We start from the raw sequence: 26838 nt of genomic DNA, 5'->3' as shown, positions 1-26838 counted from the left end.
AGAATAGTAATTTTTACCCCTACACTAACCAACACTTACCCTACTGTTGCACCCCCTGGAGTTAGAATAGTAATTTTTACCCCTACACTATTCAACACTTAACCTACTGTTGCACCCCCTGGAGTTAGAATAGTAATTTTTACCCCTACACTATCCAACACTTATCTTAAATGCAATGTATTGGTATGCGTTGTAATGGTATGCGTTGTTAAGGTATAATGCGATGTAATGGAATGCGTTGTAAATGTAGTTTAAAAAATTTTATTTTAGTGGTATGCGATGTAAATGTATGCGTTGTCAAGGATGTTGCGATGTAAAAACTGAGTTGTAAAGGTATGCGTTGTAAATGTACGCGTTCTAACGTCATACAATCCTTTCAGACCTAACTCTCTCTATACTGAAGACCGCATTTCTCATTGCAGTTACTTTTCTAAAAAGGATGAGCTCATTAAAGACACTCGCTGTGCAGGGTCCTTTCAGTTGGGTCCTGTTGAGTCCACTAGGGCGATATTGTATTACGTACACACATTTATTCCAAAGGTGGCCACCTCTCATACCAATCAATAAAAGCGTTCTTCCTCTTTAATAATCCATGGATTAACGCTGAAACGAACCTTGGGGATTTGAATGTCGGTAGAGCCATAATGTACTACCTGCAAAAGACCAAATGGATTAGAAAAACTGAGCAGTCATTTATTGATTAATGGCTCCACTAGTGAAGAAAGCTGAGGTTCGAAAAGGGTCTATCGATGCTAATTCACTAGGCTCTGGCAGATAAACCACTTCGAGCCCAATTGTGCACTCGAGCAAAGCTCAAGGTCCAACATTTGCCTTGTCTTTAAACTGAAACTTGGAACTCCTCATTTTACATTAGCAATATTGCTTTGACGTCAGTTCAGAATAGGACTCAAATGTGGGAGATGTGGTACCTAGAACATATTTAAAGCTGTGTTGACTTCAACTTTCTTCCGCCCCTTACTACTACTTGCTAAACTAGGCATAGAACATGCATCTGCAGAAAATAGACTGTATCATCAGCTTTGGAGCTGGAGATGGCAGAGATCAATATGTGATCCCAGCCAGCTTTCTCCAGGTCGAACCATTAAGGTGGACAAACATAACTCCCCTCGCTCCCCCCTCAACCCAATCTGAAGATGGCGCTGCACATGAGACATGATAGAGGTGCTTTTTAAGGCCCTACAGGAATATCAGTGCAGATACCCTGGTTGATGCCCACTTTGACATTTAAATAACTAACAAAGAAGACTTGAATAATTTCAGACTCTGCACTAGGTAGCAGCATCTAAGTGTATAACTCTTCATGAGGCAATACAATTGTTATAGGCTAGTAAATTGTTTTCCCCAGGTCTCAGTTTGCATATGTTTAACCAGCTCTAGCTATATAGATCCAAATATAGAGGTTATTCTTTTCAGCACCAGCCTGTGTTCGTCCATGCATTCTCTACCTGATTTTCCTTTATTTACCAAAATCTAGTGGCCAACTCGAAGGATAGGAACCTGGGGCCACCTCCATCTAGGGTAATCCATTTAATACCGAGGCTGGAAAGGTTAAAGGAGAGACTGTCAGTTTGCTAAGCTTAGCCTATTCTCAGAATCCTCTAGTGGGAGTAGCTGCAGTGAGTTTAAGTTGGACTGCTGCATTTGTCTAAGTTCAGGTCTGCTAAGTTTCCAACTTAACTGTTTGCAAAGGAGTTTGGGTAGAAAATGTTAACTTGACCAGAAGAGCCTTTCACTGGTTTCCAGTTAAGGATCAGATTTAGTTCTAGTTTAGTTTTTGGATGTATAAATGTGGGATCAATATGGCTCCAGCATACTTGGCTAACAGGCTCTCCTTATAAAACCCTACTAAAACTTTACTTGGTAAAGATAAGGTTACTCTGCACTTCAAGTTCAAATGCAAACAGCGTATGACCTTTTCATTATTGGGAGCAGCATTCAGGAGTTCTCTGCCACAAAAGATAAGAGATGTGTCCACTCTTTCAAGTTTTTAATGTCAAACAGAGCATTTCTTCTATTAGGGAGCATTTAGACACGCTTTCAGTAGACCTCTTGCAATGTAGTATGTGCCAGCGAAATGTTGTAAACAATCGGTCACCCCAGTGTTGTCCCCAACCCATTCCAGACCTACAAACGCATCAATATTCCTCATGTAGCAATTCCGCTCTTCACTGGCTCCTGCTGTCTTTTCTAACCAGCCAACTCCAGAGTTAAATCATAAAATATTGTCAAGTAAGGAAGCATCATCTATATTTGTCCTATACAAGGTGCCGTCTGTTCCTTCTGTGAGATTCTCAGACGATTATGTGAATGAAAGTCCTTTAAATATTTTCAGTTATCACTTACTATCAGTACAGCCAGTTCCTAAACAGAAACTTTGTTTAGTAAAAAGTTGTTATAACGTATTGCCTTGGACAGCACAATATTTATTATACATGTCTTTTATATGTGAAGTCCAGATTAAGAGCTTTCTGTTCCTCATAAACCAATCTCTTTGCTACCGATATCAATATTATCAAGCACATCTTTGTTCCTCAGACTAAGCAAAAACTGGTATTACTTTCAAAACACTTTTACACCCTGATATTTGTACTGCTCCAACAAGCCCCTTGTTCCCGTCGTGTACAAGTGCCCCATCTCACTGCTGGGTCCATTAAACCCTACCTTTCAGAGGAATCGGGTCAGTGAGCAGCACGCTTGCAGCCATTGAAGTCCTCTATTTTGCTCCAGTCTGCGCCACCATGATGCAACATACATTCCAGCATCTCACAAACCTTACCCAAATGTGTCCAACATATTTGATAAGGGAAATTACCACAACCAGCACTTTCACACTGCTGCTTAGCACTTAATATATGTTTTGAGGAAAGGTTCAGGCCCCACTCACCTTCAATATATTCTAGAACACAAAAGACACCACAGCCCCTTCTTCCATAAAAGGGTCAATTAAGGTGCCAGTGACTGGTTAGAGTTGGTCTACAAAGTTCAGAGCATCCTGAAAAAGAGGTCTTCCCTACCGTGATGGGATAATTCAAGCAGGCACATTCAAAAATCTGTTTCCTGCAGATTAAATTCTCTAGGACCACCAGAATCGTCCATCGTTTAGAAGCGGAAGTTTGCCTGTTGAAATGAAAAACTGTGAGGCCTCCAAACTCCATGGTTAAGTCTGTCTAGGTCACTGAGTATCTTGCCAACAAATAAGGGCTTCCATAGATGAGTAAGAGAACCACAAACACGTTCATGCTATAGGATGACTTTCTAGTTGGGGTCTTGTTTTGGGAAGAATTTCTTGAAGGACTTAAATATATGCTACCACTCCCTCTGGCCCGGATGCCCAAGTGTGACCTTAAAGTGTTTCTAGTAAGGATTATTGCAGAGAGGCAGTGGGTGGAAAGCGTTGACCGTCATTGATGCTGTTGAACACTTACACAAAGGCAAGATGGTCTTGTGCATGCACCGCCTTTTACATGTCATTGGCATGTCTGTTTTCTTCAAAAACCCACTAACTGATGCTGAGAGGGGCCTACATATATTCGGCAATGGAGTACTTTAATATTATCTGGAAGGGCTAAAATAAGGGAATCAAAACTACAGTTTGCACCTCAGTGTAGCTAGGCCAACTATTGGAGAGAGTGAGCGATGCCCTCCCCCAGGAAGGAGGGTCAGGTAAGACACACAGTTGTGAGTAGACTTGTGTACCTGTAACAAAAGCTATAAAAAGAAACCTTCTATATGTGCTGAAATCTACTGTGGTTCCAGTGGCTGAGAAGATCAGTTTGTAAATCCTCTCCTGTCTTTAAACCAATGACACACACTACTGAGCTCTGCTGTGGCGGTAGCTTTTAGCACTAATCTGCCCCAACAAGACTTTGAGCTTGCAGCGATCTGGATTACTATAAACATAAAGAACATGTTTCAGAGCCAATGACCTATAAGGCACAGGTAACTCAATCGTGCTTATATTTCTTTGGGAAGTTCCAGCCTATAACCATTACCGTTCTAGTTTATTCACTGCCACTCTGTGCTCGGTTATTAATAATATATGAGTACAAATAAAACAAGTTTATTCCCAATAATACCTTTTTACGACCCACACAGCTTCTCCAAGTGGTTCAAACTTTGATTTAGCTAGCACAGATGCAAGGGCTTAGTCTGAAGATTGCAACGACAAAGGGGGCAAGGTATTGCTGTAGCACACTGTCATTACATAGTTCTTATAAAGGTTTTCCCATAGCCAGTGCACTTCCCATAAGACCTTTGATAGAGAAACTAGAAAATGTTTCCTACACAACCACTCAAATTCAATATTAGAATCCAAACTGCAAACCTCAGGCCTGGGGTTGTTGACTCCCATGGGACTGAGTCACTCTGTCTACACCATTGTTAACAATGTATAGGCTAGGTACTGGGGCTTGTGTGTGGTGTCTTGACTAATAGGAACCGTAGGACTAAGATTACAACAGTGACTACTCAGAGGAAAGTCATCCATGTGGCTTTGAAAAGATCTGCTGTGCCTTATGAGTTTCTTCTGACCCGGTCAACTTGGCTGATCAGCGAATACCTACACCAGGAGCCCGCAAAAATATAAGGGAAAGGGTCACAATTCAGGCATCCCTAACTAATTCTTCCCAAAACAAGACCCCAACTAGAAAGTCATTCTATTGCATGAACGTGTTTGTGGTTCTCATCTATGGACGCCCTTATTTGTTGGCAAGATACTCAGTGACTTAGACAGACTTAACCATGGAGTTTGGAGGCCTCACAGTTTTTCATTTCAACAGGCAAAAAAAAAAAACAGTCTCCTGTGGAGCTGTCCGCCAATGTACAGTTTCTGGACAAAGCAAGTGCTGCAGTCCATGTGGCTATTTGGCATCTAAAAATAAGGTTGACACCTCTTGTGTGTATTGGACGTGGCTTCATGAGTAATGTCAGGGCTAGGAAGGTGCTAAACTCTGTAGTGTTGAAGCACAAGATACTAAAGATGACTAAGTGAAAGGGGGCTGCTTTGGAAGGCTCTTTGCTGAGATCAGGGCCACAATACAAAACATGAGGAGCCTCATGACATTCAGTGGTTTCTGTATTTCCTCCACAACTGAAGAGCAGCTTAGAAAGAAGATTGGAATGAACATGCTTGGCTTCGTTCAAGTAAGCGAGCGATTTCATTGGTTAAAGATACAAACTTCTAGACTCTACGCATCATTCCAGGGGCTGCAGTTAAGCAGACAGCTAGTTAGTCAATGCTTTTTTAAGGAACAGTTCAGTGTCCTCTCACCTCAGTTCAAGTGTTAGCTTGTTCCTGATCCTCAGAATTCCTGTGTCAGCACAGGAATTGAAGAACCACTTGTGCCGTTGTCATGACCAAGACGACACCTTGTATTCAGACTCAAAGTCCGAGGCTACTCAGAGAAACTCCCTATAATTGTGATTTCCGTAATGCGGCAAGACCTCCATCAGCTTGTCACAGTGAACGTGCCATCAGCTTCTCATAGTGAATCTAGCACATGTTGTGAAGGTTGAAGTGGCCACCTTCAGCTGAATCACAGGTTTCTCCACCACATGCATATGAAAGATGGAACACATGCTGTAAGTAACCGTATGCACAACAGTGGTAACCTTTCAGGCTTTGCCAAATGGGAATGCTGTGGCACCTCCAAATCAAATATCAAGAACACTTAGATAGCTGTACAAGAGCAGGGCACAGAAGGCACCATCCACAAACCTGAATATTTGTTCATACTAATGTTTCTGCTCATCACCTACTTGTAGGGAGAGGGCTGAATGCTCCGATGGGGGCGAGTACCTGTGGGTGTCTTTTGTCATCTGGAGTGGAAAGGCTTCATGGCTGTCTGACTCTCTTAACTCCCTGCTAGCTCCGCCACCATACTTAAAGTGGGTCACTTTAGAAGAGACCAAGGATGCCTATCGACGTCTCCCAGGTAATGCCAGACATGTGCATTGGCTGTTGATCACTGGAGTTCTACAGGTCTAGCTTTCTCTGTACCAGGAACCAGTACTAGAAAACTAGCATATAGAAACAGCACTGCGGTGTGACCAAAAGAAAAATGGAAAGCTTTGGTCAATGTATACTACAAATTGATTTTCTATCCCCTTTACAAAGAAGAGAAACTGACCTAAGTTGACATGCTCGATGGGCATGGTACAGAAGTGGTCCATAAATGGACCAGGTTCTCCAAATTGAGTTGTGCTTTTCAATTGTAAAAAGTATTCCGGCATTTCTATTTCCAAACAGACATCTGAAGAGAGGTGGTGGGGTGGAGGAGGAGGTGCTTATGCATATAGTAGCAAGTCGAACTGTCTAACTGAACTCGCTGGTGATCTGCAGACAATTCCCTCACTTGCCCTGAATTCAGATAGATTTGTCTAGGCAAGAGAGGCGTTTGGTAACTCCTGTTACCCACTTAATTCGTAAATGCTTTTCACGGCTCCAGAACTGCCAAAAGTTGTCCATTGAGAGAGGATTTTGGGGTTCTGGTTTATCACTGAGGCTTGGTTTAGGAAAGTCGTTTATCTACCCAGATAGAATTGTGTGTGTTTTTACACCACTTTTACTACCCTCTTCTTCTTTTAATTTTTTTTTAATTTTTTTATTATACAAAGTATGTAAAGGCCTATCAGAATGAACAGCGTAACTAGCAGGCTCCTTTCTCTCTAGGGGATACAAAACATAGTTTTGTTTAAACTGATGTTTTCTAACAGAAAAGGGGTACACCAGTTGAATAATCCTTTCTTTTGTTTTGCAAAGGCATCCGGTAGGTCCTGGTTACACCGGTTTGTATGCCTACTTGATGCCTGTTCTTTTAATTGTAGATGCTGCAGCAGCAGGAGTGCAAGCTCTTGTATCCCCGAAAGGATGGTCAAAGAACAGAGAACAAGACGAAAAACAGATACAAGAACATCCTTCCCTGTGAGTTGAATCCACCCTTCTACTATCTACTAGCCTGACGTGCACTTTGGAATACCTTTTACTCTGACCAGAGACATACTATCCACTGAGCAGTGACCAGGCCTTGCTCCATGGTAGCAAGTTGTAGCGCTAACCTCCCCTGGACATGGAGAACTACTGTTCCCTTCTTGCAGGATTGGGATAAGGAGTAGCACCCTTTCATTTTCCTTGTAAACAATGCGGCAGAACAGTTTTCAAATATGTCACTCTATATAAAAAGAGTTCTAATTTACCAGGATCTACGTAGTGCCTGTTCCAGTGCCACTCAAGCCAGTGGAAAAACTTGTTTTGAAGGGAACCTCTCTCGTGGCCATTTGCAGAACACTTAACCTAAAGCGGGAGCATCAATGCGTGTCTCTCCAGCATGGTCAGCTTGACTTGTAAGTCAGTAATGGTATTGTCCAACAGTGCTCCCAAACCCTTGTGTCATGGGTAGGCTACCTGTATGACTTCAAGTGGCCAAAACTTTAGACTTCTATCCACAAAACCCTCTCTCATGCATCAGGAAACTGTCTATTTATGGTAGGTGCTAGGTTACCTGATCGGAGTCGCACAGTTCTTACTCAATTTCTATCCTTACCATCTCCGTTTAAAAGTTGTTATAAAGTTATAAAGAACTTCCTGACCTGTTTGACAAGTATCAGTGACTAATTCAAGCTGCGCTGCTATTTCTTTAGATGGTAAAATTGCGATTCTCCTAATAACACGACAAGAGAATCTGGATTTCATTAAAGACACGGAGGCGAACATTATGCATATTTCTTTTAATGCTAACTCCAAGCAGCCACTTAGAAGTAATACATCATAAAGTGAAACAGATCTAGAATATAATTTTTCAGATGTACAATAGCCATGCACATAGGATAGTCTGCCTCTTTTAAATGCGGCTCCAGGCAGATAAGTACATCAGTGCCTCTCATAAAGCAACAAATGATCGCCCCTTATCAAACCACCTTGTTTGCAGATGTTCTATGTCTACCTCCTTTTCTCCCTTGATAAGGCACTGTGCACTGCATGATGCAAACTGTCTAAAGATATGTTTTTCTTTTGGAAAGGACAAACAAGTCAACCTTCTTGATTTATAATCTTACCCCATAAACATGGATTTCATTTTCCTACTGCATCTTTCATACAGAACATTTCTCACTGTGCAAGGTCTTATCAAATAAATGTGTCCTTGTTTCCTTATGTTGCAAAATACTTTAAACAACTTTATGGTCCAACGTATTTCACATGCCTTGTGGGACTCAAGGCCAGATGACGTAAAACAGAATATTAGGAGTATTAAAATCCTGGTAATTTAACATGGCTTCTTTCTTCATAGTTGACACGACACGGGTGACACTTCAAGATGCTGACGCGAGTGTGCCAGGCTCGGACTATATAAACGCCAACTACATCAGGGTACGTGGGTGCTAAGTAGGCATAGTAGTCAAACAAAATGCTTAAGCTGAAGGAGCTTGTGCAAAAGTAAGTGCCCCTCCTCCACAATTTGTTTGGGTGTTCCCTTGAACTATTGTATTGTGCTGTAGATTTTCAGCAGAACCTGTTTCAGTACCTGTTTGAATAGTAGTGGCATAGACATGCTGTTCTTCCAATGAACCTTATTTACGTCCTGCGTTCTCACAGCTTTGCTAGTGCACATCATTATGGAACTGCATCATCCCTGCTGCAGCATTCGTCTGTCACCCACACAAAGCTCTGCCACTCTTTCGAGCCTCCTGCACCTCTTCATAGCCTGTATTACATTTTGCTCAGTTGAGTTGTATAATGTACACACATATAGATTTTATGTTATTGTGTAGTATTTGTTAGAACACAATTCTCCAGGTTTCTATTTGGGCTCCACCTCTCCCTTTCTACATCTTACACTTACTCCCCTCTGTCTGTACTCTTAAACGTTGCTTGGTCACACTGACTTCCTCGTATTGCTCAACCATATGGATAGTTATCATCCATAACCCTGTACTGTACCTTCTGCTTCCATCCTACCTTGGCATTTGCCCCTTCTTTTAACTGTGCCCCTTTGAGGCAGTCTGCTCCTGTTTGGTTTATCATGTTTAATCTCCCTCCTTACTTCCTGTCAGATGGTCCTCTAAATTCTACTTGTTCTTCACAGAGTGCCCCTGAGGATGACAAGAGTACAGACCAGGCGAAGGTATATATTGCCACGCAGGGCTGCCTACAGAACACGATCAATGACTTTTGGAAAATGGTGTACCAGGAAGGCACGCATGTCATTGTCATGACGACCAAAGAAGTGGAGCGTGGAAGGGTGAGTGTTCTCTTGGCAGCTGGTGCTGCTCTACATTAGTCATGGGTAAGCTAGACAGTCATGCCATTCTTCGAAGATCATTCTACTGGTATTGGAGCAGCTGTCTCAGCCTGTGCTAGTGTTGCTCAGTACTTGTTTCCATCAGTATCTAATGATGCTGGAGAGGGCTTTGTTAGGGGGCATGTAGAGGAGTGTGGTATGGGGAAATCTGCCAAAACTTAGCAGATACCCATCCTGAATCATCGTGGTTCCCTCACATTATTGAGATGTGGAGGTGGGATGAGGATGCTGACATTTGCATGGTAATGAATCATTCTGCTCCACCCTGGAAAACCCTTGGTGGCACAGGAACACTAGCTCCATAGCATTGGAGGTTTGATTTATTTCTCACTGGGCTGCTAAAGTTGTTCATACCTGGGTCTACTGTACTCAACATGGCCATCTCTAGTAGACCTAAAGAATGACTACGAAAAACGCCCGACCTTGTATATATTCAAAAGAAAGGCCTACTTGTCTGCCATGCCACATTGACATTGTGGACTGGTAGGCATCTAGTTGTTTTTTAGAAAGTGATTCCACCTTGTCCAGCAGAAGCACTTTTGCCAAATTGTCCAGCTGTAGAGCCTTTCTAAGTCGTTCGGCTCTGGTAGCTTGAACGGCTTCCTTAGTCTGTGTTGGTGTTTTGTGATAATGGCTCACGCTTGGGTGTTGGGGTGGGGGAGGGTGGAAGGATTGTTCCTTGCTGTTATTAAAAGAATCCCTCTAGTGTGTGCTATGGGGACTCGCCGGTTCTTTTGATGTTAATTAGGCTCCCTTACAATGTGCTTGTGTTGACTGGGGTTTTGGGGGAGTATGTGTTGGTGCTAGGCCCGCAGTGTGAGTTTGTGATGGATTTGTTTTAAATGTGTGATTGTTTTGGGTGACACTTGCTCCATATGTTCTGCTTAGGAGTTAGGGAGCTATATCTCCTCAGTTGTAGCACCCTAATGTTTTTGGGGCCTCTCTCTCTGTCCTTTATGTGTGCCCACTCGATCTATGCTGGTGTTGATTTGGTGCCCTCAGCCTTCCTTGTTTGCAGGCAGGCTCTTGATATTGTACGTCTATGTTGGATGGTCTAAGTTAAATTGTGCTAGTATTGCTGTGTGCCTTTTCCTCGGCAATCCAAACAAGTAACCCCTTTCCCCGTGTTATTTGTCTCTATAGATTTAGGACTGTACCTCTTTCTCCTACCCCAAACTTGTCTCTCCTCTCCCCCATGGAACTCCCAGTAACTATTACTTCTTTTGATAGAACAAATGTGTGCGGTACTGGCCGGATGAGAACTGCTCCAAAGAATATGGCCACATTTGCGTGCGAAGCGTGGGGGAGCAGCCTGCCCAAGACTACATCCTGCGGGAGCTGGAAATCTCTCGAACAGACAGGGTAAGTATACCCTGTCCACCTGTCCTTGTCAAGCCTGGTGATTCCTGAAGCCCCTTGGGATTTTTTGTGCTCCCCTGAATGGACACTAAATGAAGAGACTATGAAGTGAGCATTAAAGAGAGGTGATCGTGAGGTTCTAAGAAAGACATATGGGAAATCTGTGAGGCCAAATAGAGGACATTTGGTTCAAGCCTAGCGTTCCTAGAAGGATCTAACTAGAAGTGATGAGTCGTGGAGCATAGGTTGAAGCAGGACTTGACTTTCCCAGCAGAAACATGGGGGTGCATGAGTGCCCATAGTGAACCTTGTAAGATGTTATGAGAATCTTATGAAATGGTATAGTTTTGGGGTGAGCTTGAGTGACTCTAGCATATACACTGCAAGACCCTGTATTGTAATTCATATTTGTAAAGCGTGAACATATCGCCCCCTTTAGGGTTTCAAGGCGCTTGGGGCCATCAGGGAGATTAAGCTATTGCCCAGAGTCGCATGATGCTGAGCTGCCGCCGGCGCCCGGGAACGAACCTTAAGCCCCATGCTCCGGAGTCAGCCATCCTGGCTGCTGTGTCACACCACACCCTGCTGGATCTTGAGGCGAGATAGAGTATTTCTGCATCCTTTTGAGGAGGCTAGATGCTGGTTTAGGAACTTTAAGTGCAGCACCATATGAGGGGCCCATTGGTGCTTAAGCAGAATAAATGAAAGGCAAGCAAAGTGGTCAGGAAGAAATAAGAAAACTCTGCTCTTTTCGTTGACTTTAAAGTTGAAGGGGCAATCATCGCTTAAAATTCTACTGATCTCAGTCCCCGATAAGCTAGCTAATTGCTCAGTTTAGTCCTTGAGCATTGAAGCCCCTGTGTGCAATACGAAGGACCTCCGACATGATGTAGCCGCTGGAAGCCAGTGCAACACGGCCGTCTGCAAGGCGTTGATCCTAGCATCTAGATTGGAGTATCGGCCAGTAATGTGCAGGTCACATACGTGTAGATTTTCCCCAAAGGAAACTTTGACCTTTTGCAAAGAAAAGTTAAATGGACAGGTGTTTCTCACAACTTCTGAGTTATTCTTCCAAGAGTTAGTGGTGTTTGGAATACGGCAAATGCCAGGATCGTTTGTTAGAGAAAGACCCCAATTTCACAAACATTTGTTTTTTATAATGATTAGTGTTTATTAATTGGTCTTTTTCCAAGTCACTTGAATAAAAATTACCATCATTATAAGGACTACCTCTGCGATTAAAAATAGTATGAGGGACTACAAGATAAACCACAAACATTGTTCATCACACCCTCCTAAACTTAATCTAAAAATAAACCTGAGTTGCCCCGCGCAGCCTTCGTTCATTAGTGTTTACATTATTGCCAATCTATGGAAGACCTGTAAAATCAGAAGACTTTCAAAATGATGTCCCTTTTGAGATCTTCCCTCCTAGTAACTAGTCTTTCTCTCTTCCCTGCCACAATTGCCAGGAACGTTCTACATATGACCTCTTAAGTATCTGGAGGAAGTGGGGAGTAATATGCTTGGAACGTGTGTTTTCAACATAATGCTTAAAACAATGCTTCCAGTCGAAAAATTAAGAATGGAGACAACAGCCCTGGTTAGTTTTGAATTTCTCCAGCACAAGCCTGTAGAAGCCTCCACCATCCAGGACATTCAGTAGAGAAAGGAACGTCCCCTATTAGCTGAAGCAATGTGAGCCAGCAGGAGAGTCGTGTTCATTCTGAGGGACGAATTTATTGCCTAGGATCCTTACTCTGAATAAATCGGTCACTCAATGCCATCCAATGCACACACATGAAATATGTGTACCTGTATTAAGGGCTAACCATTATCAGTATGTCAGAAAAGTATTTGCATACAACTGTGTCTGCTCTCAAATGAAAGGCAGGATGATGGAAGAAATATGACAAAGAACAGGTGTAGCACAGGCAAGAACAGTGCAAGCTTCCTTAACTCCCCATAAAGAACAACACAGTAATAATTCCTGGGTTTCTTAAGAGCTTCTCTTTCCCCGTCTCCTCCCTCGTTTCCAAGGTGGGTGACCAAACCTTGCTATAAATAACTTGACACTGGGGTGTGAAGGTATCGGTGGGGAATCCAGCTTATTGGATGCGTGCAGTACTTTTCGGAGTTTAAGTGTTGCATATTCTAGAGGTGAACACTGTCAACAAGAAAGGCTATACAAAGTTTGCCTGACTGTGGGGGTGTGGTTCGCAAGTCTGCAAACAGAACCAGGTGCCTTAGGTGTTCCAAGGGCATTACCCAAGCTTGAACTATCCATCTCACATGAAGACATCGATCTTTTCAGTGGTGCTCCGGATCAACGCAGTTTATCAATACCCATTGGTCAAACTGCTCACGAGTTAAATGACTCCACGTTTTGATAAGATTGTATCTTCATACTAAATGGCTTGTACCAGGTTTTGTGAGATTGAGTCCCCAGAACTGCACACAAAAAAGCATTTCTATTGATGCCTTGGAATTAGAGGTTTGCAGCATCTGTATCTGTCAATCACACTCCTGCCATCTAGTGTTTTAGTTGAAACTTTATACCTTGTTTTTCTTCAAAGAATTTCAGTTTCCTGGTGACTCGTGAAACCCCCAGGACACAAACTTCACATTCTTATTTTTTTTTTTCTTTTTCCATCATCGGGTTCGGAAGTGTTTCTGAGCTGTCCTTTCCGGAGTTTCAAGACCCCAATGAAAGGGCAGGTTCACCTTGTAGTGCCTTTCGGTCGAAAAAGACAATTTAGCACCAACACAATGAGCGATATGCGCATTACTCAATGATGGAGTGCCACCACCCTACCAAGAGACTTGTCCAGTAATCAGGAGCCCATAGAAGAGCAGAGTCCAAGCTGCGGCCAGTCGCACAATGAGGGAGAACAATCTCCAGGGCCTGCAACAAAACCGAACTCCTGAACTAAACTCCTGCCAAGAGTTTGAAGCAGTGATCGGCTGCAGCCCCCAAGGCATACTGGACCACAAATGGTGCTGAAATATTCCATCAGGGTTTGACCTTCAGTTGAGAAGAAACATCTGCAAAAGGAACAGGGCATGTGTGCCATTCCTTGAAAGAGGGACCATTTTCATCTTCTGCTGCTTCCACACACTTCACATGCTCCTCAAAGTCTTCAGATGGATCCCAACCAACACCAGAAAGATGGTCACTCAGGCCCTCGTCCCCAACCACCTCGACTACGGCAACGCCCTCTACGCCGGCATCTCCACCCAGCTCCTCAGAGGAGTCCAGACAATACAGAACGCTGCAGCCATAATCATTCTGGGCCCTCCCCAAACTAACTCACATCACCCCCATTTGAGAGTAGGGGGTGGGTAGAGGTATTGATTAGTAAGGTTAAAAATGGGGGAACAAAAATAATTTTAAAAAAAGAGGAAGTTAGGAGGTCTTAGTAATATTTAATGTGTGTATGCATGTGTGTCTGTGTGTGTGTGTGTATATATATATATATATCCTTTTCTAAACTAATTTGCCACTCACTTCAGCTGCTGTTGTAAAAGTTTCAGGGTGGTCCATCAAGCGGGGGCCGAGAAAAGGGGGGGGGGGGGGGATCCTAAAACGCTTTTTCCCCATGTTAATTTCCATAGGAACTTTAGTTGCAGGGTTTTTAAAAGAAACTTGCAGTTGTGTGTTTATATAGTGACACAGTGGATCCACTTCCCCTGCCTATCTCTTGCTGAGATCTGATTGGCTGCCAATGATTCAAACCTGTAAGCATTGGCAGCCATCTTGGGACTCTGCTTGAGTCGAGTCCCACAAAAAACTTTAAAGAGAAGGGGCAGGGTAGGAATACCCTGACCCCCTAGATCTCGTCGTGGGGGTTGGGGGAGGGGGGGGGCATTTTATGTACTTGTGTATGTTATAAATACTGAAAACCTCAGCAGACAGAGCAGTTTACAATGAGGGACAAACGTGGACATCCACACACACAAGAGGTCCTTTCACAGCCGCACTCTGCCGACAGCGCTATTAATGTACAAACTGCACACTTCGCCCCTGCAGACCTGTTCCATTTGTATTTCTGCTTGAAGCGTGTACTCCGATGTACTGAGACTGTGCCCAGCAGGCAGTGTTGCAGAAGAGAATGCCTCTGCATTCCTGAGACAAGATTAAAAAAAAAAACTCCATCGGCATTCTTCACTCTTATCAATTTATATGAATATATTGAATGACCAGCAGAGGCAGTGTGCAGACGAGAATTTCCCTGCGTTGCTAAGACCAAAAAAAAAAAAAACAGAACCTCGTTCCTCAGCCTTTCATCTGCAGAATATATTGAGTGACCAGCAGAGGCAGTATGCAGACGAGAATTTCCTTGCATTGCTGAGACCAAAAACAAAAAAAAAAAAGAACCTCGTTAATCAGCCTTTTATCTGCAGAATATATTGAATGACCAGCAGAGGCAGTGCGTAGAAGAGAACTTCTCTGCGTTGCTGAGACCAAAATAAATAAATAAATAAAGCCTCGTTCATCAGGCTATTTATCTGCAGAATATATTGAGTGACCAGCAGAGGCAGTGTGCAGAAGAGAATTTCCCTGCATGGCTGAGACCACCCCCCCCCCCCCCCCCAAATAAAAAACCTCATTCATCAGCCTTTCATCTGCAGAATATATTGAGTGACCAGCAAAGGCAGAGTGCAGAAAAAAATTTCCTTGCATTGCTGAGACCAAAAATAAAACAAACATTGTTCAGCAGCCTTTCATCTGCAGAATATTTTGAATGACCAGCAGGCAGTGTTGTAGAAGAGAATGTCTCTGCATTCCTAAGACAAAATAAAAAATAACTCCATCAGCATTCTTCTCAATGTTATCAATTTATATGAATTCGCAGTTGCCCTAGACGAAAAAGAACCAGTGTTTTCAATTCTTCCTAGTTTGATCAACTTGGATTACGGGTATTTTACCCAACCTCAAATAGTACCCCTACCTTGTATAACTTTGGTGACACTATACCCTAGTTGGGCGAGGTCCTGATGACGGTGGTCCATGGTTGTGTTATGCCACCAAAACGCGCGTAGACCACGTGCGCCTAGACCTATTTAGGTTGCTGTCATCTAAACTGAACATTGGAGATGTCTTTACATCTATATGCTCCTTGAACCCATTGAGTATATGTGTTTTGTGTGATTGAGAGTGAGTCTGAGTTATGAATGTGTCTGAGAATTGATTGTTTTCATGAGTAGGGTGTTGCTGTTTGTACATATTAGATATATTTGTTGGAAAAAAAAATATTATTTGTAAAAAAAAATAGTTTTATTTCTACAATATAAAATTAGTACTGTTTTATAAAATAATGGAGACTGATTTAGAACAGTCCTAAAATAACATTAATTGGAAATGAATAAAAAAAAAAAAAAATTTATAAAAGGAAAAAGACTATGTACTCGTGCATTTATATGTTTACATTACGTACTGACTACATGTAGGTGCTAACCCATGCACAGATGTAATCTGAGGTAAAGCAATATAGGTCTAAGGGGAGTTGTTCTTTATTTAGCTGAGACTGTGCCCTACACAGCTCCAGGTCAGACCCTTTGAACAAGAACGAAGAAGGAACGGGCTGCACCAAAAGCCTAAGCAGGCCTCTGGTAATGAGAGCAAAAGAAGCAGTCGCAGAGCAAGGAAATAATGGAACCAGCCCACCAGGAAATTGCCTGGTACCAGTAAGGTCAGTTGACCATGATTTCACACCAGGAAACCTAGGATCAATCCAGGCGACCCCGCCTGATCAAAATGTTTGATTGAAGGCAATTACTTTATTTCACAACAAAAAAAAAAGCTCAAGCTCCCATGCTTATTTTGAAATGGGCACCAGGTGGGCCAGGTCCCTGAGGTATTGGAAAAAAATAATGGAGGGGAGGGGCCCACCTCCCAAGAGCCCAGGGGGGGCGGGGGGGATCACCCTGGGCTTCGTTTTTATAATGAGGAGGCTGCGCTGACCCCCCCCTCCTGAGTTTCCTCAAGGACCTCACCTTGCGAGCTTTTATTTTAATAATGTAGGGGGGCTGTGCAGACCCCCCCCCCCCTCTAAGGCTTGCTACAAGCCCGGTGGATCACCACCTCCCTGGAGCAATATATTTAACAAATTGGGCGGGGTGGCTGTACGGACCCTAGGGCATACACAATATATAATACTGGGAGGGGGCCCACTTGCGACCCCCCCCCTTTTGAGTCCTATATACAGCTCCGGGACCACTACCTCCCCGGGACCTGCCTGTGCAAATAGGAGGGGGGCATGCAGCCACCTTGCCTGGAGCCATATGCGGCCCTGGTGACCACCATCCCCCAGGGCTGGCTCATGCTATGTCTTGGCATACCCACCCCCAGGACATAGCTGTTTGCCCACCAAGTCAGAGCAAACACTGCGGTTCCGGCAGCGGTAATGGTTGAAGTGCTCTTGCCTACATGAAGATGAGGTTTCATCTCTTTCCCTGCCTGCACACATGCGGGCAGGAAAAATAGAGATGGATCTATTGCTCTTGCATGCAGGGAACTATATTTCCAGCAGCTTCCTGTGTACAATAGCAATGCCGGCTCCCGCAGTACGCAGAGCCGCATGGGACTGCGGGGACCTTAAGACTTTCCCTGCGGTCCCAGTGCTGCACCCAGGGTGAGCTCCAGAGCACCCAGGAGACATGGCTGGTCCCTGGGGGATGGGGGTCTCCTGGGCCGAAATAGGCCTGGGGAGGTGGGCCATGCGGCTCCCCTCCCCCATTAAGTTAAGGCCAGGCCCCGGGTGGGATCCCCTAGGCTGTATGTGGTCGGGCAGTGGTGATGCGCAGCCCCCTCCAACTTTAAAAGAATGTACAGCATAATCATATTTAAGTTAGTCACGGGGAGTTGGTGGTCCTCCGGGGCATATGAAAGCCCCAAGAGGTGGGGGTCGGTGTGGCCCCCCTCCTTTGCTTTAAATAAAGCTTGGTTGGATGGCGGTCCCTGGGGCTCTTGCAGCTCAATCCAGAGGGGGTCCCTGCGTCCCTCCTCCTTAATATCAGTAGAGCCCCAGGGGGATGGTGGTCCAGGGGCTTATGAGAGACAAAGCGGATGGCAGAAAAGGCGAAACAGAGCAGAAGAGGGAAAAACAGACCGCAGAAAACATGCAGAAAAGGCAGAAGAGGGCAAAACAAGGAATAAAAATGAACGGGCAAGGCAGGCCATAAAAAGAAGCAGAAGAGGCAAAACGGAGCAGAAAAGGGCCAACCAGAGAGCAACCACCCACCCTCTCACCCATTCACTCATTCACCCACCCACTCAGACCCATGTACTCACCCACTCAGACTCTCACCCACTTATGAAGGCAGTCGCAAACCCTCACATCCACTCAAAGGCCCACTCAGACACTCTATTGCATACCCACTCGGGCACCCACTCAGACACCCACATACACTCATGCACCCACTCACAGACTGACAAACATTCATGGAGGCACTCGCCAACCCACTCAGATACTCACACATCCACTCAAACACCCACTCAGAATCCCATGCACCCATTCAGATAGCTACTCAGACACACACACACCCACTTACACACCCAGTGAGACACACACACAATCTCTGAGACACTAATGCTCTGGCTCACTCCCAAAGGTAATAAAACAAAAAAAAAAACTTAGAAATTCTCTTAACCAAAGGTTACAGGAATGGTATAGATGGGAAATAGAATTGTTTTTAAACTTAGAAATTCACTGAAAAAAACAAAGGTTACAGAAACGTTATACTTAGGCTCAGATTTCACTCGTACAAAACCATAGAAATTCAGCAGTTAGTTACCTGAGATAGCTATAACTTATGCCCCCCGCAATGTACTGCTTATGACCATATATATCTATAATTATATATATATATATATATATATATATATATATATATATATATATATATATATATATATATATATATATATATATTCGCTCATGACGTGGTCAGTGACCTCACTGATGACATCATCCACAGAACCTCTCATACACCCACTCAGCCCCTCACATACCCATGTACAGACTCATTTCCAGTACTCACACAACCAATCACTCATTCATAGAGCTACTTATACATCCACTCACTCATACTGCTACTCACACACCTACTAACTCACCCATATAGCCACTCATACACCCACCCAATCACTAACCAATACCCCCACTTACACTTCCAGTTATACAGACACACATCCACACATACACCCTTACAACCACTCACTCCCACTCAATTACCCATACAGAAACTCACACAGCCACTCACTCACCCATAATGTACTCACACATCCACATGCTCACACTGTCACTCACACAGCCACTCATGCTGTCACTCACACCAATACAGTACTCCCATACCCACTCACTTACCTTTACAGCCACTTACCATGCAACCACTCACACACCCACAGAACCACTTACATACACATTCACACATCCTTACAATCACTCACACACCCACCCACCTTTACTGCCGCTCACCCGGACATTCATTCTCCAGTACATCCACTAATACCCACTCACCTATACACTCTCAAACAGCTAGTCACTCACCAATACAGCCACTCTCACACCCACTCCCTAACACATACAGCCACTCTCACACCTATGCAGCCAATCGCACAGCCACTAACTCACTCTCCAATGCAGCCACTCAGACATCCACTCACACACTGATGCACAGTCACACAGCTGCAATATGTTAGGAATAATATGACTAATTAGTACAGAAAGAATAGTAATTTAACTTATGCTGTAGCTTAGTATATATCTTTAAGTCCCAGAAACGTTATGAAACACTCTCACAGGATGATGTCCTCAGTGATGTTACTGACCGTGTCATGAGTGATGTAATATGTGAGGGCATAAGCAGTGCATTGCAGGGGCTAAAGTTCTAGTTAGCTCAGGTAACTATAATTGCTGAATTTCTATGGTTTTGGATGAATTAAATCTGAATTGTGATGGTTTGTTGATGTTCGGTGCAGAATTTAGAACATTAGGAAAAATTAATTGGATTTGAAGGACAGGATGGCCACAGAAAGGGCTAAACAAAAAGGCTGGAGGCTTTCAAAGATTTATATACCACCGACAGGGGTATAGCTGTGGGGACTGGAAATGTAGGGGACAATGTGGAACAACCAACTTTACAACAGAAGTTATATTATTGGGAGCAACTGAGGAAGTGTGACATTAACAGATGTGGTAGAGGCGACCCTCCAACAAATCTGGATTTTGATAGGGTACATCGGGGATTAGGAATCTATACAGTCCTAGCATTTGGACGCTTGAGCAATGAGCTATTAAAGGAATAGACACAGAATTACACAGATTGCTCCACATGCATGGAGGAGCATGGAAGCATAGTCAAACAAATTGAAGATCTAGAAAAGGAGTTAGAATCCCATGCAAAAACACAAGAGGTAAAGGCCTTTAAAGAAAAGTTAGAAATAAGGATACAAAAGTATAAATACCAAATTTAGAAATACAAACATTGGAAATTTATGAGGGATAAAATGGACTATGAGAACAGATGTGTCCTCACATTTCCTTAAAAAAATGGCCATGTGGCCACAAGCATGAAATCCCATTGGTCACCACAGGTGCAGGGCGGTGACATATCAAATGAAGGACAGCTCAGTTATGAGCCTAGACATAGATTCTGACAAAACAAGAAGGCCAATAGCATCAGCAAGTAGCACTACGTACACTCCTCTGAGGAGGAACATGTAAACAAGTACAGGTTGCTGCAAATATGAAGGCCAACCCAGAAATGCCGAAATAGAAAATGGAGGCGTGTCAATCAAATGAAGAGTTTGGGTCAAGCAGAACCAAACACAAAAGGGGGCAGAACCAGGAACAATGCCCAGACTGAATGAATGAGAGCTCAGTAATAAATCTGACTGACAAAGAGCTCACGAAGGAGGAAGAGGAAGTATTAAGCTTGGGACTAACTTTCTGCCCCACAGCAGAATTCAACTATACAAAAACAAGATTTTTTAAAAAATTTGTCCGGAAACTAAAATTGGTCAACGCACATGCATTATCAAAAAACAAGAACATAGATAAAACTCCCACTACTTCTTCTGAAAAAACAAATACATGGACGGTTGAAGATGCAGAAGGACTATGTGATGCATATGACTTAGATCAAAATACAGACATTATCCAAAATCAAGACCTTGGGAGAAATGCAAATTCAATGATTGAAAGTCTCAACAAAATACGCCTATAGACCAATTTGAGTAGGGAAACGGATTTCAAACCTAAATCGCGATGTGTTCCTATATTGACATATGATTCTATTGATGTCTTCCAGTAGAGAACAATTTAAAAAAATTAAACCTCTGAGGAGACCATCTCTAAAGGAACAAAATGAGTGGAATCTGAATTGGTCACAGTTGTAAAATTGCTATGTTTAGCAGAAAGGGAACTCTGTGTGGTTAGACAATCTGATAAAGGTGGAAATGTGGTCCTGTTGAGCAAAGGGTTATACATAGAGGAGGCCCAAAGACACCTAAATGATGCAACCTGTTACCAAACTGTAGAGAAAAGAGGTCATTAAGATCTTACTAAGAAGTATCGTATAAAGTTATCAACTTGGAAGGAAAATGAGGCAGTGGAATATGAGGAATACCAATTTTTTAGAACAAATTCCTCTGATTCCCACCTTCTACCTGTTACCAAAGGTACATAAGGACATGCCTATAGTTTCTGTTATAGGCAGCCTCCTGGAAATGACATCTATATTTGTGGATCATTTTCTATTTCCTTTTGTAGAGACATCTTACTTGAGAAACAGCACCGACTACCTGAAAAGGATAAATCCCATCCCATGGGAAAGGTCCTTCACATGAGTGACAATGGATGTTCAGGCCTTATATGTAAGCATTTGACGCAAAGATAGCCCTATAGGCAGTAAGTCGCTACTTAAGAGCCAGACATCTGGGACTTTTCGAGCATAATGAGATGCTCTTGCACATGATCAAAATCTGTTTGGAGGAAAATGTATTTTTGTTTAGTGGGTAATTGTTTAGACGGCTTTAAGGGACAGTCGTGGGCATATGTTTCGGCCCCAGCTATGCGACTTTGGTGATAGGCTGGTGGGAGGAACATGTGTCCATGGTTCCCAATATGGAGAGGTTCTTCAAATGAGTGAATATCTGGAAAAGTTACATAGGCAACCTGTTTTTTATTTGGGTGGAATCAGATGAAGACTTAAATGAGTTTATAGAATGCCTCAATAAGAACAATTTAAATTATGAATGATTTCCTGGACATACATGTAGAGGTACAAAGGAACAAACTAGTAACCTCACTATTTAGGAAAAAAACAGCAGGGAATACAATATTACATGCTACCATTAGTCACCCAGTAGGCATATGAAGTGGTACATCCCCTGTGGGGCGATGATAAGATTGAAAAGGAATTGTAGTATGGGGGCGGAGTTCCTGAAATCACAGGTATAAATTGTGAAAAGATTTAGAGTCGGAGGCTATCCCATGAAAGTTTTGACTACAGCGATAACTAGAGCCAAATCTAGGGTCAGAGAGAGTTTGCTGTATGGAATCAGTGCACAAGAGAAGGAGGCTTTCCAAGTAATTGGGACTGTCCCCAAGAAGGTTAAAGTAATCATGACCTTCAGTATAGAATCAAAGAGTGACTGAGATCCTAACTAAAAACTGGGAGGTTCTAAGGAACAAATCCGCAATTAAGGAGCATGTAGGGAAAGTACTAAGCATTACATACAGAAGGAGCAGGAACAGGAACATGCTAGTACATAGCCACTTTCAAACCGAGAACATGGCTTGGCACAGAGCCTGTAGGTTTCTTTTCTCTGCAAATTCTGGAAAGCCTGCAAGTATAGCACATCCAGAACAGCATATAATGTTCTATTCCAAGAGAAACCATATCAAATACAACACTTTATTGACTGCAAAACAGATCATATAGTGTACTATATAGAATGTACCTGCCCACTTAGATACATGGGCAGTACTATGTTTCCCATCAAAAAATCTATCCTAGAGCACGTAAGAGCAGCTATCGATGAAGATCAGAAATACCCAGTGACACGTCACTTCCAGATTTATCATGGTGGTGATTGGACACTGATGGCCTTTTTCAGACTGGACTGAGTTAGAAAGAAAGCGACCGAGTATATCATCAACCTAAAAATGAGAACATAGGATTTTTGTGTATAAAGAGGGCCCCAGACTTTTAGATCACTTCAGGGAAATCCAGAGGAACCTTTGCCAAGGAGTAGAGCCAGAGATGCTGAGGAGGAATACTGCCCCTGTGCTGTTTGCTGTCTGGGGTTGGCCTGCAGTGGCTACTTGCTGCCAAGAAAAGGAGAAAAGGACTTTGCCGCTTGCTTTGTCCCCCTGCTTGAAGAAAAGATCTCCAAGGACTTGAACTGAACTTTCCCCCTGGTCTAGCGGTCTCAGGAACAGCAAAGACCTCACCGTGGTCAGTCTCCGATCGTCTCCACAGAAGAAAAGGGTAACTGATTCTGTCAGTGAGTTTGTCGCGGGATTCTGTGTCATGAAAGCACCGCCGTGAGCAACGCCTCGCTTTACAATGCAACCCTGGTCTCACTGACTCAGTCAACGAGCCGTTGCTTGCACTGCATCCTGTGGGCACCACACTTCGCTACACGCTGCAAGAATGTCACTGACTCCGTTGCTGCCCGACCCAAACATCGACCTGATTTTCCCCAGTGGTAGTCTTCGAGTTCACAGCTACAAGTAGAATCACTCCTTAATTGTGTTACAAGTAGAATCACTCCTTGTGTTTGAATGTGTGACTTTTCCCATCATTTCAGCAATTTGGATTGATAAAACGCCTGTTAAATGTAATTAGCGCTACCTTCATAGTTATCCGTATACACTAGGTGCTAATATGTGGCTACTGCTGGGTCACAATTACTGTTGGTGTCTGGTATATCAATAGGTCACTATGACTGTTGGTGTCGGGTAGATCGATGAGTCACTATGACTGTTGGTGTCTGGTATTTCAATGGGTCACTATGACTGTTGGTGTCGGGTAGATCGATGGGTCACTATGACTGTTGGTGTCTGGCATATCAATGGGTCACAGTGACTGTTGGCGTCTGGTAAATCAATGGGTCACAGTGACTGTTGGCGTTGGGCATATCAATGGGTCACTATGACTGTTCTCTGGTCCAGTCCCCGCGGTCACCACAATCAGACCTCTCCCGTACAGGTTGGGAGACCAGACTCAGTAGGACCAGAAGACAAATCGGTGTTTAGCCTTGAAGGTGATGGATGAACTCTGTTGGCTTTTCACATTCTGATTCAAGGCAAACGTGGTTCAGAACTATGTTTTCCTTGAAGCAGCCGGGGGAAGGAACACCAAGCCCTCTGTTCCTGCTGGTACTCGTGGCAAGAGCATGGCCAGAGCTCACTTGCTTGCTCAACAGTCTCAGTCCCATACAAACTCAACATGGTTTAGGAAAACATTCATGAGTGGAAGCTAAATCCTGCTATTGTTTATGCTATAATCACTGATTGGGGGTTCTCAGAGATGAGAATAATGCAAAACTGAAAATTCACATCAATTGCCAGCCTCTCCTTTTATCACTCCTCCATCGAGTCTTCAAAAAAGAAAGCAGATCCAACAAAGCATTTGCACCCACATGGGACTAGCAAGAAATGTGATGGACATGGCAAAGAACCCACGCTGGAAGTGCCAGCGCAGGCGCATTTATTTTACTATAAGCCATTTGCTGAACTTGACAACTTGGCTCCTGAGATACTGGAATCTTCCACTGAAATGCCTGGATATTCTCAGAGGCAGCAAACCTGTTGCCCAGCAAAGCCGAGCCAGTTTGTATCACATCTTCAGAGAGCCAAAATGCACAATATACAAAGCCTCGGTGCAGCACATATTACAGTATTTACCGCAGCGGGGTGATGCACTTTCAAGGCACTGCCGTTTTCCAGTATCACTGTGAACAATGACTGCACATTTAAAGAGGAAACGCGGCCTTTCCTTTTCACCAGATCAGCCACAAATGCTTTTTTTAGTGTTGAGGGTGTTATTTATGTCACCACACTTCACTCGCATCACGTAGGCCCTAAACACGTGACCTCCATTGAGTCCACAGTCTCTCCAACACTTTCCGTTCAAGGTCACATTTTTAATTGCCCACCATTCCTTGAGTAGAGCTAGTGAACTTCGAGCAATTAAGTTGTAGCATTCATGTGCCCCGCTCCATGGTTTACCGAAGTACCCTTTCATGTCAATTGAGTTGTATTCTTTTCTCCTGAGGCCCACTCGACAGGATGACGATTGTTGCACATGTTCAGTGTTGGTAAAGGCTCCTGAATTACACTGACTGCATGAGAAGCTATGTCAAGCATGTGTCTTTCACATTACAACACAGAGATACAGCCGTGTACACAAGTCACATGTTGACTTCTGTATATAGTTGGTATTCACTAGCTCAGCAGACACTGCACCACAGACCACAATATCCCTGTACCGGTCAGGAAGCAGTATCATTTCCTTACCTTATACACTACACAAGCACTGCCTGTTCCTTCTTCGCTCCCGAAGCTATTTACTCTTCTGACCCTGATGGAGGGGAAAAGCAATATATAGATTGTGTCTAACATACTGCGTAACTGCGACCCTGCCTTTTACTTTCCTGCAAACAAGATGCTGTTCTCAGCTAAACCCTTGTATGGATGCATAATACTCCACATGTGAAGAGTTTTAAGCTGCAAAACGTTTTCCTGTTCTCCACGCTGTGCAATCGCCCTCATATATAGATAACAGATGCTGCATGGACTAGAGTGCAAGCTTCTCCCAGCTCAGTAACGCCAGAAACGTCACAGAAAGCAGGGCAAGCTTTCCTTGCACATGCATCCGGTACACCGTGAGCAGCAGTGTATCTTTTCATGGACAGAATCGGAGCCAATTGTCAGGGATGTTGGTGTGTTCGCATGTAGTTTCCAATGATGCAGAGTACTGTTAAGGAGCCTTGAAGCCTCTTTTAATAGCCCTCTTGTCCCTCAGGAGGAGCCTCCCAGACACATCTGGCACTACCAGTACCTGAGCTGGCCGGACCATGGTGTACCGAACAAACCTGGCGGGGTGCTGAGCTTCCTGGACCAAATCAACCGGACACAAAGAAGCATTCCAGGCCACGGGCCCATCATCGTGCACTGCAGGTAAAGTCTTCTTGTGGCCTGAAATCCCCATCAAGAGTCTGTAACCCTGACCGGTATAGCTCCTGCTTTGATAACTTGTCCCGAAGCTCCCTTGGTCTAAGAGTACAGCCTACAGACGCCATGGTCTACAGGAGTGCCACCTGTGGAGCTGTAGCAGTCTGAATTCATGCCTGTGCACTTGCCGTTGACAAGCTGCTAGGAAAGCCCAGCCTTTAGTCTCTGGAGGGGCAGACGTCCTGTTTTGAAAAAGCTATTTCACCCTGCCCTGTTCATTTATTCTGGTCCGCATTACGTCACCCTGAAAGGACTACATTATGAATGTTCACTGGGAGGTGCCTCGTGTTCTGCCACTGTTCAGCCGTAAAGGGAGGGTTCTGTTGGAAAGAGGGTGAAATCAATGCGTACTCTCCATCCATAGTACAGGGGAAACCACTACCGCTCCCCCTGAAGCCCCCTGAAGCCCCCGCACTATCCTATTCTGTGACTGGCTGTTGGTAGCAACTGGCTGGTAGTTCAATGGAGCAGGCTATTGAACCTCTACTCATGATGGAGAGTAAACTTACCGACCATAACCCATATAACATAATTAATTGTCCTCTTAATGACACTGGTGTGTGGTATGTTAAATGTATTTGTTGTGCATGTTGGACCAGGTGCAGGTGTGCAGGGTGAATAATGTCCATAGAATAGACGTTATGTGGCTCTGCTCAAAAAGTTGGGTTTGTAACATGTGTGGCTGTAGATATACATGTTCTGCATACTCCTGCCATCTAGTGTTGGGCTCAGACGATTGCAACTTGCTTATCTTCAAAGAACTCTTCCGAGTCACAAGGTCTCGGTTGTCTACTCCTGTGCTTTTGGATGCGCCTGCGCATCGACTCGATTGAGACTGTTTTTCTCTGCCATCAGGTTAGGATGTGACTCAGCGTGCTTCCGGTTTTGACTAGTTTGGCGGTACCGTTGTAGCC

General features: G+C 43.8%; 1 protein-coding gene across 2 annotated transcripts in view; it reads left to right on the top strand.

Moving 5' to 3' along the window:
- LOC146868301 (tyrosine-protein phosphatase non-receptor type 11-like) overlaps positions 1-26838 on the top strand; it is a 248597-nt gene that overhangs the window by 179967 nt on the left and 41792 nt on the right. For both annotated transcript variants that reach the window (XM_085609654.1, XM_085609656.1), the window contains exons 7-11: positions 6847-6943; positions 8307-8386; positions 9102-9257; positions 10548-10679; positions 25716-25870. In XM_085609654.1, the coding sequence (XP_085465780.1) occupies positions 6847-6943; positions 8307-8386; positions 9102-9257; positions 10548-10679; positions 25716-25870 (620 nt within the window). The remainder of the gene's footprint in view (positions 1-6846; positions 6944-8306; positions 8387-9101; positions 9258-10547; positions 10680-25715; positions 25871-26838) is intronic.

Source organism: Triturus cristatus, chromosome 1_2 (genome assembly GCF_964204655.1).
Source record: "Triturus cristatus chromosome 1_2, aTriCri1.1, whole genome shotgun sequence".
NCBI lineage: Eukaryota > Metazoa > Chordata > Amphibia > Caudata > Salamandridae > Triturus > Triturus cristatus.
This window is presented reverse-complemented; position numbering and strand designations above follow the sequence as displayed.